This window comes from Oncorhynchus clarkii, chromosome 12, assembly GCF_045791955.1.
Source record: "Oncorhynchus clarkii lewisi isolate Uvic-CL-2024 chromosome 12, UVic_Ocla_1.0, whole genome shotgun sequence".
Classification (NCBI taxonomy): Eukaryota; Metazoa; Chordata; class Actinopteri; order Salmoniformes; family Salmonidae; genus Oncorhynchus; species Oncorhynchus clarkii.
In genome coordinates, this window is record NC_092158.1 from 80,125,266 (window position 1) to 80,142,375 (window position 17,110).

Below are 17,110 nucleotides of genomic sequence, written 5' to 3' on the forward strand. Positions count from 1 at the left end.
TTGTGGAATGACCCAGAAGGTTTTGGCTTGAACACTCTGTACCTCTGACAATGGCCCTGAGTAAAGTCAACTAGCCATGTGATTGGGCCACACTCACATAATATTCTCACACACATATAAAACACAGCCCTCTCCCACTTGGACACCATTTGGCTGGACCTGTGAGCCTAAACATACAGCAATGAGCACTCTGTGGCTTCTGTGTTCACTCGCTCTAATGGGTGAGTTCTCATTTTTTATTTCTCTCAGCTCCTCTTTCTCCTTGTTTGTCTTTGGCTTCTAAGAAAATAATACATTTTTTGACACAATATTGAAAATGGAACTTGCGTATGAGTCCCATATTCTACCACGTACGGATAACCCATCCACTGTGCCACTATTTGTATCAGTTGTGATCCATGTCTTCTGTAATCTAAGGTAGGGTCTACTCTCCTAAGCAGGTGGTGTCTCCACTATGGAGGACTGTTCCTATCATCGTCTTCAGGATCACTTGGGTCTGTCACAGATAAATGAAAGTTCAACAGGTCTGCGGCCTGTGGTGCACTGGACCAATTCTACACTAGTTATGGTAGACATGATTCTGTTTGGTATTATGGATTTGGTAAGTGTTTGTCTTTAAACCATCTGCCAACATTTTGTTGGGTGAGCTCTGCCCTGAAACTTTTATATATATATATATATATATATATATATATATATATATATATATATATATATGTACAGTGAGTAAACGGTATACAAATACATGATATGTTGATATCAATATTATAGTATATCAACAATTAATATAAAGTATAATAATAATAATGATAATATAATATATCAATATAAATAATGATATCAATCTGATACCCAACTGTGCAGTTCATAACATGGCATACAACCGTTGGTTGATGCAATATAGTTGGCCTGGAACGAGACCTGTTTGATGCAACACTTGGAGGATCATCCATACAAGTTGTGTTACAGGAGACACATGCTGTGTGTATAAGGAGAGAAGTATTTCAATATTTTTTTTTATGACTACGTAATCTATACAGTGCCTTCAGAAAGTATTCGCACCCCTTGACTTTTTCTACATTTTTTTGTGTTACAAAGTGGGATTAAAAGGGATTTAATTGTCATTTTTTTTGTCAACAATCTACAGAAAATACTGTCAGTGGAAGAACAATTCTAACATTTGTAAAAACTTTATGAGAAAGAAAACACTAATATATCTTGGTTAGATACATATTCAACCCCCTGGGTCAATACATGTTTAGAATCACCTTTGGCAGCGATTACAGCTGTGAGTCTTTCTTGGTAAGTCTAAGAGGTTTCCACACCTGGATTGTGCAACATTAGCCCATTTATTATTTTAAAAATCTTTCAAGCTCTGTCAAATTAGTTGTTGACCATTGCTAGACAACAATTTTCAGGTGTTGCCATAGATCTTCAAGTGGATTTCAGTCAAAACTGTAACTCAGCCACTTAGGAACATTCAGTGTCTTCTTGGTAAGCAACTCCAGTGTAGATTTTGCCTTGTGTTTTAGGTTATTGTCCTGCTGAAAGGTGAATTAATCTCCCAGTATCTGGTGGAAAGCAGACTGAACCAGATTTTCCTCCAGGATTTCGCTTGTGCTTTTTTTATCCTGAAAAACTTCCCAGTCTTTAACAATTACAAGCTTAGCCATAACATGATGCAGCCACCGCTATGCTTGAAAATATGGAGAGTGGTACTCAGTAATATATTGGATTTGCCCCAAACATAACGATTTGTATTCAGGACAAAAAGTGAATTGCTTGGCCACATGGTTTGTAGTTTTATTTTAGTGCTTTGTTACAAACAGGATGCATGTTTAGGAATATTTGTATTTTGTACAGGCTTCCTTTTTTTCACTCTGTTAATTAGGTTAGTATTGTGGAGAAACTACAATGTTGTTGATCCATCCTCAGTTTTCTCCTATCACAGCCATTAATCTTTGTAACTGTTTTAAAGTCACTATTGACCTCATGGTGAAATCCCAGAGCGGTTTCCTTGCTCTTCGGCAACTGAGTTAGGAAGGACGCCTGTATCTTTGTCGTGACTGGGTGTATTGATACACCATCCAAACTTGAATTATTAACCTCACCATGCTCATAGGATATCCAATCTCTGCTTTTGATTTGTTTTAAATGTACCAATCTACCAATAGGTGCCCTTCTTTGGGAGGCGTTTGAAAACCTCCCTGGTCTTTGTGGTTGAATCTGTGTTTGAAATTCACTGCTAGACAGATGTGTGTGGGGTTCAGAGGTGAGGTAGTTATTCTAAAATCATGCTAAACACTAGTATTGCACACAGAGTGAGTTCATGCTTATTATGTGACTGGTTGAGCACATTTTTATTCCTTAATTTATTTGGGCTTGCCACAACAAAGGGGTTGAATACTTAATGACTCAAGACATTTTAGCTTTTCATTTGTAAAAAATAGAAAAACATAATTCCACTTTGACATTATGGGGTGTTGTGTGTAGGCTAATCTGAAGTTAAGTCAATACTTGCTTTGAACAAATATTACAAATAAATAGCAAAAAAAACGTATTTTCAACAAATTACATTTTAGGCTGGGGGTACAAAAGATTATGATTGGATTATCATTTGTAAGCCCCAAACCTCAAAAAACAAGAGCTAAAAAATGTTTTGGATGAAAAACAAAAAGGCATGCAGTATATGGTACTGTAGTGTTTATAGCTTAATGTGGTTATTTCAATAATGTCAGCAGTTTGTTAGGAAGTGTGCAATTGCATTTCTGTTAGTACATATACATGGTACACTCTTAGGAAAATAAAGTGCTATCTAGAATCTGAAAGGGTTCTTTGGCTATCCCCATAGGATAACCCTTTGAAGAACCCTTTTTGGTTTCAGGTAGAACCATTTCCTCAGAGGGTTCCATGTAGAGCCCTTTCCACAGAGGGTTCTACCTGGAACCAAAAAGGGTTATCCTATGGAGACAGCCAAAGAATCCTTTTGGAACCCTTTTTTCTAAGAGTATGTACTACTACCACCACTTACTTATAAGTAACTGCCAAAATAATGAAAACACTTGAGTAAATGAGGAATACAAAGTATTTTGAAAGCAGGTGCTTTCACACAGGTGTGGTTCCTGAGTTAATTAAGCAATTAATATCCCATCACGCTTAGGGTCATGAATAAAAATACAGAGCAGGCCATTATTTTGGCTGCAATGGCTATGCCCCAATAGGATGACAATGGACATTAGTGGTCACTGAATGGTTTGATGAGCATGAAAACTATGTAAACCATATGCCATGCCAAGCCATCTCAGTCACCAGATCTCAACCCAATTGAACACTTATGTGAGATTCTGAAGCGGCGCCTGAGACAGCATTTTACACCACCGTCAACAATACACCAAATTATATTTATTGTGGAAGAATGGTGTTGCATCCCTCCAATAGAGTTCCAGACACTTATAGAATCTATTCCAAGATGCATTTAAACTGTTCTGGCACCCTAATAAGACACTTTATGTTGGTGTTTCCTTTATTTTGGCAGTTACCTGTACATCAATTTGAAATTATTCATTTATGATTGTCTGCAGAATGAGAAGTCCTCAACTTTCACCAGCTACGTCTTAATCTCAACAGTAAGTACAGATGCTGTTTATATTTATTCACTGATATTTATTTCCCTTACAGTCTGTTGTAATAAGAATTGATTTTCATGTACATTTACTTCTTAACCCCTGTATTATGTACAGGCCTGGGTGAATTACTTCATAGCTTGGGAACCAAAGGAATTTTGTGGAATTTCAAAAATGACTGTTCCGAGAGAACGGGTCTGGATACCAGATATAGGTATCCAAGAAGAGTGAGTACCATTCATATGTCTCAGCAATATTTCAGCAGTCAACACATTTTCACTATGGATATTTTTTCCCCCCTTCTGTTTCCTTAAAATGAAATGCATTTGAATAGCTTTGTAATTATACTATAACATGATAACAAAAGTGATCCTTCTCTACTTCATCGTTAGCCTTTATGTACAGTCCATCACAATGAAATACCTTTTATCAAAGAGTTTCCACAATTTGTATGTTTGATAAGGGGGTCAAATAACACTAAAAGTGGGCCTCCTGGGTGGCGCAGTGGTCTAGGGCACTGCATCACAGTGGTCTAGGGCACTGCATCGCAGTGCTAGCTGTGCCACCAGAGACTCTGGGTTCGGGCCCAGGCTCTGTCACAGCCGGCCGTGACCGGGAGGTCCATGGGGTGACGCATGATTGGCCTAGCGTCGTCCGGGTTAGGGAGGGTTTGGCCTGTAGGGCTATCCTTGTTTCACCGCGCACTAGCAACTACTGTGGCGGGCCTGTCGCAGTGCACGCTAACCAGGTCGCCAGGTGCACAGTGTTTCCTCTGACACATTGGTGCGGCTGGCTTCCGGGTTGAATGCGCGCTGTGTTAAGAAGCAGTGCGGCTTGGTTGGGTTGTGTTTCGGAGGACGAATGGCTTTCGGAGGACGCACCTTTGTCTCTCCCGAGCCCGTACGGGAGTTGTAGCAATGAGACAAGATAGTAACTACTAACAATTGGATACCACGAAATTGGGGAGAAAGGGGGGTAAAAAAATAATAATTTAAACTTAAAAAATAACACTAAAAGTGCTTGTCTCAACTCCACACAGTATATACTACATAACATGCCAATAAAACACCTGTCGTTGCTGTATCTTTCATTGCTGCCGTCCAACAACGACTAGACAGCCTACAGGGAGGAGGTGAGAGCCCTGGTGGAGCGGTGCAAGGAAAATTAACCTTAACCAACAAAACGAAGGAGCTGATCGTGGAGATGGCCGAGAGAGATTGCACCCATCCACATCAGCGTGGATATCACTGAGGACCTGAAATGGTCCCTCCACACCGACACTGTGGTGAAGGTGCAACAGTGCCTCTTCAACCTCATGAAGCTGAAAAAATTTGGCTTGTCCCCTAAGACCCTAAAGAACTTCTACAGATGCACCATTGAGAGCACTGTCGGGCTGTATCACTGCCTAGTATGGCAACTGCACCACCCACAACTGCAGGGCTCTCCAGAGAGTGGTGCGGATAGCCCATCACTTCACTGAGGGCACACTGCCTACCCTCCAGGACATCTACAACACCTGGTGTCATAGGAAGGTCAAGAGGATAATCAAGGACCTCAGCCACCTGAGCCACAACCTAGTCACCCGCTACCATCTAGCAGGCGGAGAAAGTACAGGTGCATCAAAGCTGGGACCGAGAGACTAAAAAGCAGCTTCTTTCTCCAGGCCATCAGACTGCTAAACAGTTATCACTAGATGGTCTCCGCCCAGTACCTTGTTCTGCACCTAGCCGGCTACCACAGGGTACTCTACCCTGCACCTTAGAGACTGCTTCCCTAAGTACATAGTCATTGAACACTGGTCACTTAAATTATGTTTCATAATGTGTATTGGTCAAAAATTGTTTGTGGTTAGAAACAGATAAGATTAACATTCCTGCAACATTATTCTGTTAATTTTATCTGAGAAATTAAGTTATCTCACTTTAAGTACTGAATTATCAACATAGCTCATCCATTTAACTACTGTTGTACATCAATTTTTCCTACATATATTGTTCATACTGTCTACACACTAGGTATTTATATTCCGGACTCTGACATTGCCCTTTTCGATATTGCTTGATCTGGTATCTTAATTTCTTGTTTCTTTTTGTGTATTAGTTTTGTCCTGCTAGATATTTACTGCATTGCTGGAGCTAGAAACACAAGCATTTTGCTGCACCTGCTTTAACGTCCTGTTCTGGAGACGCAGGTGCAGTTCGTGAGTTTGCTATAAACGAACATGTCGCGATACAAAACAAGCGACCCGTCTGACATGAAAACAGAAACAATACTGCCTGGTGAGAAAAACTACAGATTGACAGATATAGGGGAAGTAATCAGGGTAGTGTTGAAGTCCAAGTGTGCCTAATGATGGGGCGCAGGTGTGCATAATAATGGTTGTCAGGTGTGCATAATGATGGGTTGCCAGGACCGGTGGTTAGTAAACTGGCAACCTCGAGCGCCGGAGCGGGAGTAGACGTTACACGACCGCTAATCTGTGTACGGGACAAATACACTTTGATTGGATTATTTGTAGTTGATTGTCAACCATAGAAACCATGACGATATACTGATAAAAAGGTATCTTTCAGATAGCCTTTGTAGGGAACAAACAATGGGCATTGGAGCTGAATACGAACCCTATGTCTCTGTGTGTTTAATGCGTTGTTTCAGGGGAAAAATACAAAGCTGCTTTTATGAAAAGTCTGTTTGGTGTCCTTTGAAACCGGATCTCAGTCTGGGATAAGATGAACAACATTTTTTGCCTTTGCACTGTCCCACTAAACTATACTTCTGAACTTGACTTCCTTTACCAATTTCCCCATTAGATGTTTTAAATAATGTTGTAACTTTGTAAATCTTTTAATTTTGGGTCCTTCATAGTAGCTGAAGAGGTCCATCAGCCACTCCTTGGGCTACAATACCTATTTTGACAATTGGCCTGGACCCCTTTTACTGTCGATACAAAAGCCCGCCGATCCCTCACGATTGGTCTACCGACATAATCCGCTCGAGGGGGTCTTCAACAAGCTCCTCAGTCGCAACGTCCCCTGAATGACCATCTGCTAGCCGCGGCCCGCTAGCTGTTCAGAGCATATCAGACTGTTAGCTGAAGAAGTCCATCAGCCAATTGTCTTGGGCTACAATACCTATTTTGCCAATTGGCCTCGACCCTTTTACTACACGGAGCCCTGCCGATCCAACACGACCGGTCTGCCGACGTAACCGCCCGAGGGGGCTACAACTGACTCTTCCGTCACGACGTCCCCCTAAGGCCCTTCTGCTATCCCCGGATAGCTGTCTGAATCGCCGTGTCTCCACCCTGCCTAGCTACTCCCTAGACTCCATGATCAGTCAGCTACGCATGCCTCTCCCTAATGTCAATATGCCTTGTCCATCGCTGTTTTGGTTAGTGATAATTGTCTTATTTTACTGTAGAGCCTCCAGCTCAATATGCCTTAGCTAACCCTTTTGTTCCACCTCCCACACATGCAGTGACCTCACCTGGTTTAAATGGTGTCTCTAGAGACAATACCTCTCTCATCGTCACTCAATGCCTAGGTTTACCTTCACTGTATTCACATCCTACCGTACCCTTGTCTGTACATTATGCCTTGATTCTATTCTTCCGTGCCCAGAAACCTGCTCCTTTTACTCTCTGTTCCGAACGCACTAGACGACCAGTTCTGATAGCCTTTAGCCGTAAGCATCCTTCACTCATGCTGCCAAACATACCCTCGTAAATCTGACTATCCTACCGATCCTTGTCTTCGGCGATGTCATTTACAAAATAGCCTCCAACACTCTACTCAGCAAATTGGATGCAGTCTATCACAGGGCCATCTGTTTTGTCACCAAAGCCCCATATACTACCCACCACTGCGACCTGTATGCTCTCGTTGGCTGGCTCTTGCTTCATATTCGTCGCCAAACCCACTGACTCAAGGTCATCTATAAGTCTTTGCTAGGTAAAGCCCCACCTTATCTCAGCTAACTGGTAACCATAGCATCTCCCACCCATAGCACGCACTCCAGCAGGTATATTTCACTGGTCACCCCCAATGCCAATATCTCTTTTGGCTGCCTTTCCTTCCAGTTCTCTGCTGCCAATGACATGAACAAATTGCACAAATCACTGAAGCTGGAGACTTATATCTCCCTCTCTAACTTTAAGCACCAGCTGTCAGAGCAGCTCACAGATCACTGCACCTGTACATAGCCCATCTGTAAATAGCCCATCCAACTACCTCATCCCCATACTTGTATTTTTTTTCTTCTCCTTTGCACCCCAGTATCTCTACTTGCACATTAATCTTCTGCACGTCTATCACTACAGTGTTTAATTGCTACATTTTAATTATTTTACCACTATGGCCTATTTATTGCCTTACCTCCCTTATCTTACCGCATTTGCACACACTGTATATATACTTTTCTATTATGTTATTGACTGTAAGTTTGTTTATTCCATGTGTGTTGTTGTTTGTGTTGCACTGCCTTGCTTTATCTTGGCCAGGTCGCAGTTATAAATGAGAACTTGTTCTCAACTGGCCTACCTGGTTAAATAAAGGTGAAATATATAAAATAAAAAACAAGCTTTAATGTTATTCAGAAGTAACATATCATTGTCTTCCTTGGTAAAGAAAGTACATTCTTACAGTGGCCAAATACTGATATATCTTTGTCTGCGCTTTCAGCATCTCTGATACAAGTAGTACCATATTGAGCCCATATGTCCAGGTGCATCATAATTGGTTAGCTCAAGTGATTGACCAGCGCCGGCTAACCACTTCCTGCAAGATGGATCTTTATAGGTTCCCCCTTGACACCCAGAGCTGCAGCATCACCTTTAAGTCCATGATACACAGAGGTAACCCCAACCTCACACACGTGTCTTTGTACCTTAGCCTCTTTCATCAACTCCTTTTTCTCAGCTCCTTTTCAGAGGGCTGTACTATAAAAACATGTAACATCAACAAAATATTTTATCTGTTCAGCATCAGAAATAAAATTGCGGGCATTCGCCAGCGACACTGCAGTGAACCACATAACTAGGGAGAGCATGACTACACTGGATGAATGGGACTTCCTGGGCATTGCTATGACTGAGGAAGAACTAAATTATGGTGGTGATGAAAAATGGCATCAGCTAATATACAAGGTATTAATTGAGGCAAATGACAGCATGATCTTTAAATAGAATGACTGTTGTTATGTTAGGATTATTTCATAATTTGTAAGATACTAATACAAACTGAAGGGATCACACTTGTCCCTTTCATAATTATAATGAGTATTTCGACAAGTATTTTTTGTCTATTGTGCATTCTAATTTATATGATCCTTTTCCCCTTCCATACAGATCACCTTACGAAGGAGGCCACTATTATATATAATCAACCTTGTGGTACCAATTGCCTTTTTTCTTGTGTTGGATTTGGCCTCCTTTTTTGTCAGTGAGGCCAAAGGGGAAAAGCTAGGCTTCAAAGTGACCATACTCTTGTCCATCTCTGTCCTATTGTTGATTCTCAATGACATCCTGCCCTCCACAGCAAATAACCTGCCAGTGATAGGTGAGAAGTTACCACATTATAGGTTTACAGCATGGTAAATACAAGAACACCCCTCCAAATTGTATTTAGCCTCATGTCATTTGCACAGTCTTATTCTCATCTTTATTCTGAATATTTCCCCATCATTTCCTAAGTGTTTTCATTTTACAGTTAAGGTCGGAGGTTTACATACACCTTAGCCAAATACATTTAAACTCAGTTTTTCACAATTCCTGACATTTAATCCTAGTAAAAATTCCCCTGTCTTAGGTCAATTAGGATCACCACTTTATTTTAAGAATGTGAAATGTCAGAATAATAGTAGAGAGAATTATTTATTTCAGCTTTTATTTCTTTCATCACATTGCCGATGGGTCAGAAGTTTACATACACTCAATTAGTATTTGGTAGCATTGCCTTTAAAATGTTTAACTTGGGTCAAACGTGTCGGGTAGCCTTCCACAAGCTTCCCACAATAAGTTGTAAGAATTTTGGCCCATTCCTCCTGACAGAGCTGGGGTAACTGAGTCATCTTTGTAGGCCTCCTTGCTCGCACACGCTTTTTCACTTCTGCCCACAAATTTTCTATGGGATTGAGGTTAGGGCTTTGTGATGGCCACTCCAATACCTTGACTTTGTTGTCCTTAAGCCATTTTCCCACATCTTTGAAAGTATGCTTGGGGTCATTGTCCATTTGGAAGACCCATTTGCGACCAAGCTTCAACTTCCTGACTGATGTCTTGAGATATTGCTTCAATATATCCACCTAATTTTCTATCCTCATGATGCCATCTATTTGTGAAGTGAACCAGTCCCTCTGCAGCAAAGCACCCCCACAACATGATGCTGCCACCCCTGTGCTCATGGTTGGGATGATGTTCTTTGGCTTGCAAGCATCCCCCTTTTTCCTCCAAACATAATGATGGTCATTATGACCAAACAGTTCTATTTTTGTTTCATCAGACCAGAGGACATTTCTCCAAAAAGTACGATCTTTCTCCCCATGTGCAGTTGCAAACTGTAATCTGGCTTTGTTATGGCGGTTTTGGAGCAATGGCTTCTTCCTTGCTGAGCGGCCTTTCAGGTTATGTCGATATAGGACTCGTTTTGCTGTGGATATAGTTACTTTAGTACCTGCTTCCTTCAACATCTTCACAAGGTCCTTTGCTGTTGTTCTGGGATTGATTTGCACTTTTTGCACCAAAGTACGTTAATCTCTAGGAGACAGAACAAGTCTCCTTCCTGAGCGGTATAATGGCTGCATGGTCCCATGGTGTTTATACTTGCGTACTATTGTTTGTACAGATGAACGTGTTACCTTCAGGCGTTTGGAAATTGCTCCCAAGGATGGCTGATTTCTTTTGGTCTTGGCTGATTTCTTTTGAATTTCCCTTGATGTCAAACAAAGAGGCACTGAGTTTGAAAGTAGGCCTTGAAATACATCCACAGGTACAATTCCAATTGACTCAAATTATGTCAATTAGCCTATCAGAAGCTTCTAAAGCCATGGCATCATTTTCAGTTATTTTCCAAGCTATTTAAAAGCACAGTCAACTTAGTGTATGTAAACTTCTGACCCACTGGAATTGTGATACAGTGAATTATAAGTGAAATAATCTGCCTGTAAACAATTGTTGGAAAAATGACTTGTGTCATGGACAAAGTAGATGTCCTAACCAAGTTGCCAAAACTATAGTTTGTCAACCAGAAATATGTGGAGTGGTTGAAAAACGAGTTTTAATTACTCCAACCTAAGTGTATGTAAACTTCTGACTTCAACTGTATATCATTGACATCTCCCGTTCTCCAGCTATTTACTGCATCGTAATCTTTGCCCTTACGGGCCTCAGCCTCCTGGAGACCATGCTAATGAGCTTCCTGATTGATATGGACAGCAGGGTTGATCAGGACGTCCAGACCTCTGCTAAGACCTGCGAAGAGACTCAAGAAGAGACTGAATGCAGAAGAGGTGAAATCTGTTCTTTTGTCATTTTCATAAGAGATTATTAATGATCCAGGACATTACTGAGGCCATAGATGTAGAATATAATACCCCCAACACAATTGATTAGACTTCAGAAACTGCAAGAAAACCTTCCAATTTTATTCTTAGAGCCTGAGAGAGATGTTGAGAGCAGCCTGGAGAAGGTGGACACCTTTAACAAGAAGGACCTCGATGGAAACTGGCTGAACAACCCCTACCTGCTGCAGCTGATCCTAAAGGAGGTGCAGAACGTACGGCAGGAATGGTTCTCTGTTAATGTGAGATGTGGAAAGAAGAAGCCGGGGTACTGGGAGAAAGTGGCCAGACGCATTGACCAGGCTTACTTTTGCCTTTATCTCATTACCACCATTAGTTTTCTTATATTCATAAGTTTCATGTGGCTTCATTAACTGTGCACAGTGCATTTACAATATATGAGGATTTTTAGGCTCTTTGGGTTACTTATATGCATATTATTGGTACTTAATGGTAAATAATACTGGTAAATTCCAATAAATTATTATTTATAAATAGCTGTTTCCCTGCAAGACCTGTAGACTAAAGCTTTTAATATATTTTACATTATCTTCATTACCTAACCTGACTTAGGTTCACTTAGCTAATGCTTCTGTTGTTAAGGCTATTGTTCATGTCTGTGATTGAGCTAACTGAAATAAATCAATTACTATTTGCAACATATTCATTAAGTTGTTTCCAGTGGTGCATGGGAAACATCCATGGGCAAGCCTCCCCCAAAAAATCATATTACAACCTGTGTTGTGATAATTGCGTTGTTTGCTCTATAACCTGTTAGTTCATGTGCCTTGCCACCGTGATATACAGTGCATTTGGGAAGTATTCAGACCCCTTGATTTTTTACAGCTTTATTCTAAAATGTAAAAAAACAAAAAAAATCTCAATCTACACACAATACCCCATAACGACAAAGTGATAACAAGTTGAGAAATGTTTGCAAATTTATTACAAATTAAAAACTGAAATACCCTATTGACATTAGTATTCAGACCCTTTGCTTTGAGGCTCGAAATTTAGCTCAGGTACATCCTGTTTCCATTGATTCTTCAGATGTTTCTACAACTTGATTGGAGTCCAGCTGTGGTAAATTCAATGAATTGGACATGATACGGAAAGGCACACACCTGCCTATATAAGGTCCCACAGTTGACCGTGCATGTCAGAGCAAAAACCAAGCAATGAGGTTGAAAGAATTGTCCGTAGAGCTCCGAGACAGGACTGAATCAAGGTACAGATCTGGGGAAGGGTACCAAAACATTTCTGCAGCATTGAAGGTCACCAAGAACACAGTGGCCTCCATTATTCTAACATGTAAGAAGTTTGGAACCAGCAATACTCTTTCTAGAGCTGGGCCCGGCCAAACTGAGCAATCTGGGGAGAAGGGCATTAGTCAGTGGGGTGACCACGAACCCAGTGGTCACTCTTACAGAGCTCCAGAGTTCCTCTATGGAGATGGGAGAACCTTCCAGAAGGACAACCATCTCTGCAGCACTCCACCAATCAGGCCTTTATGGTAGAGTGGCCAGACGGAAGCCACTCCTCAGTAAAAGGCACATGTCAGACTGCTTGTAGTTTGCCAAAAGGCACCTAAACACTCCCAGACCATGAGAAACAAGATTATCTGGTCTGATGAAACCAAGTTTGGACTCTTTCGCCTGAATGCCAAGCGTCAAGTCTGGAGGAAACCTGGCACCATCCCTACGGTGAAGCATAGGGACTGGGAGACTAGTCAGGATGAAGGCAAAGATGAACGGAGAAAAGTACAGAGTGATCCTTGATGAAAACCTTCTCCAGAGAGCTCAGTTCACCTTCCAACAGGACAATGACCCTGAGCACAAGGCCAAGACATTGCAGGATTGGCTTCAGGACAAGTCTCTGAATGTCCTTGAGGTGCCCCGCCAGAGCCTGGATTTGAACCTAATCAAACATCTCTGGAGAGACCTGAGAATCCCAGAACAACAGCAAAGGGCCCTGGGAAGATGCTGGAGGAAACAAGTATCTATATCCACAGTAAAACGAGTCCTACAGTGGGGCAAAAAAGTATTTAGTCAGCCACCAATTGTGCAAGTTCTCCCACTTAAAAAGATGAGAGAGGCCTGTAATTTTCATCATAGGTACACTTCAACTATGACAGACAAAATGAGGGGAAAAAATCCAGAAAATCACATTGTAGGATTTTTTATGAATTTATTTGCAAATTATGGTGGAAAATAAGTATATGGTCACCTACAAACAAGCAAGATTTCTGGCTCTCACAGACCTGTAACTTCTTCTTTAAGAGGCTCCTCTGTCCTCCACTCGTTACCTGTATTAATGGCATCTGTTTTAACTTGTTATCAGTATAAAAGACACCTGTCCACAACCTCAAAGAGTCACACTCCAAACTACACTATGGCCAAGACCAAAAAGCTGTCAAAGGACACCAGAAACAAAATTGTAGACCTGCACGAGGCTGGGAAGACTGAATCTGCAATAGGTGAGCAGCTTGGTTTGAAGAAATCAACTGTGGGAGCAATTATTAGGAAATGGAAGACATACAAGACCACTGATAATCTCCCTCGATCTGGGGCTCCACGCAAGATCTCACCCCGTGGGTTCAAAATGATCACAAGAACGGTGAGCAAAAATCCCAGAACCACATGGGGACCTAGTGAATGACCTGCAGAGAGCTGGGACCAAAGTAACAAAGCCTACCATCAGTAACACACTACGCCGCCAGGGACTCAAATCCTGCAGTGCCAGACGTGTCCCCCTGCTTAATTAAGCCAGTACATGTCCAGGCCCGTCTGAAGTTTGCTAGAGAGCATTTGGATGATCCAGAAGAAGATTGGGAGAATGTCATATGTTCAGATGAAACCAAAATATAACTTTTTGGTAAAAATTCAACTCGTCGTGTTTGGGGGACAAAGAATGCTGAGTTGCATCCAAAGAACACCATACCTACTGTGAAGCATGGGGTGGTAACATCATGCTTTGGGGCTGTTTTTCTTCAAAGGGACCAGGACGACTGATCCGTGTAAAGGAAAGAATGAATGGGGCCATGTATCGTGAGATTTTGAGTGAAAACCTCCTTCCATCAGCAAGGGCATTGAAGATGAAATGTGGCTGGGTCTTTCAGCATGACAATGATCCCAAACACACCACCCGGGCAACGAAGGAGTGGCTTCGTAAGAAGCATTTCAAGGTCCTGGAGTGGCCTAGCCAGTCTCCAGATCTCAACCCCATAGAAAATCTTTGGAGGGAGTTGAAAGACCGTGTTGCCCAGCAACAGCCCCAAAACATCACTGCTCTAGAGGAGATCTGCATGGAGGAATGGGCCAAAATACCAGCAACAGTGTGTGAAAACCTTGTGAAGACTTACAGAAAACGTTTGACCTCTGTCATTGCCAACAAAGGGTATATAACAAAGTATTGAGATAAACTTTTGTTATTGACCAAATACTTATTTTCCACCATAATTTGCAAATAAATTAATTAAAAATCCTACAAAGTGATTTTCTGTTTTTTTTCTCATTTTGTCTGTCATAGTTGAAGTGTACCTATGATGAAAATTACAGGCCTCATCTTTTTAAGTGGGAGAACTTGCACAATTGGTGGCTGACTAAATACTTTTTTGCCCCACTGTATATCGACATCACCTGAAAGGCCACTCAGCAAGGAAGAAGCCACTGTTCCAAAACCGCCATAAAAAAGACAGACTACGGTTTGCAACTGCACATGGGGACAAAGATCGTACTTTTTGGAGAAATGTCCTCTGGTCTGATGAAGAGCATCATGTTGTGGGGGTGCTTTGCTGCAGGAGGGACTGGTGCACTTCACAAAATAGATGGCATCATGAGGATAGAAAATTAGGTGGATATATTGAAGCAATATCTCTAGACATCAGTCAGGAAGTTGAAGCTTGGTCGCAAATGGGTCTTCCAAATGGACAATGACCCCAAGCATACTTTCAAAGTTGTGGCAAAATGGCTTAAGGACAACAAAGTCAAGGTATTGGAGTGGCCATCACAAAGCCCTGACCTCAATCCTATAGAAAATTTGTGGGCAGAACTGAAAAAGCGTGTGCGAGCAAGGAGGCCTACACACCTGACTCAGTTACACCAGCTCTGTCAGGAGGAATGGGCCAAAATTCACCCAACTTATTTTGGGAAGCTTGTGGAAGGCTACTCGACACGTTTGACCCAAGTTAAGCATTTTAAAGGCAATGCTACCAAATACTAATTGAGTGTATGTAAACTTCTGACCCACGGGGAATGTGATGAAATAAATAAAAGCTCAAATAAATCATTCTCTCTAATATTATTCTGACATTTCACATTCTTAAAATAAGTTGGTGATCCTAACTGACCTAAGACAGGGGAATTTTTACTAGGATTAAATGTCAGGAAATGTGAAAAACAGAGTTTAAATGTATTTGGCTAAGGTGCATGTAAACTTCCGACTTCAACTGTATGCCACTGCGTGTTTCCTGTCTTCCCTTGATTAACCTAGCTAGCTAGCATGTAGATTGTAGCTATAGCCAACCTAGGCTAGGTTTCCTGCTCTCCCATCTCTCAAAACAAAATAATCCCCAACAGAAAGTATGAATAAGTGAAATAAGTGAGCTCATGACTGCCAATTTTGATGTCAGCTTTAGAAATACCACAGACTGTATCATAATAACAAATAACTAGCTAGGAGTAGGAGCTGGACAAACATCAGGGCACTACATTGGATCTCCTATGCAGAGGCAATCAAGAGAATTGGGAAAGAATGTGATGCTAGTGTTGAACATATGGTCATGGATGTATCACAGCCATTAATGAACATTTGTCAATCAAGAGAATCGGACACACTGTGTGTGATAAAAGGGGATTTTGTGGCGTTCATTGCAACTGTTATAAATGGTAAGGCTCAAGTGTTAAAGAAGTCAAAGAAATTGGACATCATTGTGGCTGCAGCAGAACAGTTTCTAGGCCTGAAAGTATTCACAGTGGAAGACCTAAGGGGTAAGGACGGCGGAAGAAGAAACACCCTCCCAGACTCGTGAGACTGGATTAGGGTCAGATTTGACTTTGTGATTTTAATAGAAGATGCAGCGTTATTTTGTATATATTTTTTTGTTAGTATGAATTTTTTCATCCAAAACATCTTTCGCTTTTTGAGGATATTTTGTTGTCATCCTGCACAGTCGGTGGCAGTAATACACCTTTTCTTGGTTGTAGTCCATCAATAAATCCCAAAGAAGAAGAAGGAGGATCAGTCTCTGGGGCCTTTTCTCCATTATATTTGTTCAACTCCATCCTCTCTCCTCCATCCTCTCTGGCCTCCTTTTGAAAATGGTCAAAGGTAATCGAGGAGAGGCGGCGAGGAGAGGGAAAGTGGACGATAATGCGCTTCTATGACAAGAGACTGTCTGTGATTGAGCTAACTGAAATAAATCAATTACTATTTGCAACATATTCATTAAGTTGTTTCCAGTGGTGCATGGGAAACATCCATGGGCAAGCCTCCCCCAAAAAATCATATTACAACCTGTGTTGTGATAATTGCGTTGTTTGCTCTATAACCTGTTAGTTCATGTGCCTTGCCACCGTGATATACAGTGCATTTGGGAAGTATTCAGACCCCTTGATTTTTTACAGCTTTATTCTAAAATGTAAAAAAAAAAAAAAAAATCTCAATCTACACACAATACCCCATAACGACAAAGTGATAACAAGTTGAGAAATGTTTGCAAATTTATTACAAATTAAAAACTGAAATACCCTATTGACATTAGTATTCAGACCCTTTGCTTTGAGGCTCGAAATTTAGCTCAGGTACATCCTGTTTCCATTGATTCTTCAGATGTTTCTACAACTTGATTGGAGTCCAGCTGTGGTAAATTCAATGAATTGGACATGATACGGAAAGGCACACACCTGCCTATATAAGGTCCCACAGTTGACCGT

At 41.3% G+C, this 17,110-nt stretch overlaps 1 protein-coding gene across 1 annotated transcript; it reads left to right on the forward strand.

Annotated features, from left to right (window-relative positions):
* The first annotated feature begins 454 nt into the window (after nt 1-454).
* LOC139422295 (5-hydroxytryptamine receptor 3A-like) lies at nt 455-11,551 on the forward strand. Its single transcript, XM_071173485.1, has 8 exons — nt 455-601; nt 3,582-3,626; nt 3,741-3,850; nt 8,303-8,475; nt 8,603-8,766; nt 8,968-9,178; nt 10,968-11,126; nt 11,271-11,551. The coding sequence occupies exons 1-8, from the start codon at nt 455-457 to the stop codon at nt 11,549-11,551; spliced, it is 1,290 nt and encodes a 429-aa protein (XP_071029586.1).
* The last annotated feature ends 5,559 nt before the right edge of the window (nt 11,552-17,110 follow it).

Excerpts from the sequence above, each read along its gene's own strand:
- LOC139422295 (XM_071173485.1), top strand. The coding sequence starts at position 455 with ATGGAGGACTGTTCCTATCATCGTCTTCAGGATCACTTGGGTCTGTCA. Across the intron at positions 8,767-8,967 it reads GGCATCAGCTAATATACAAG|ATCACCTTACGAAGGAGGCC; the intron begins GTATTAATTGAG and ends CCTTCCATACAG. Across the intron at positions 11,127-11,270 it reads AGAGACTGAATGCAGAAGAG|AGCCTGAGAGAGATGTTGAG; the intron begins GTGAAATCTGTT and ends TTTTATTCTTAG.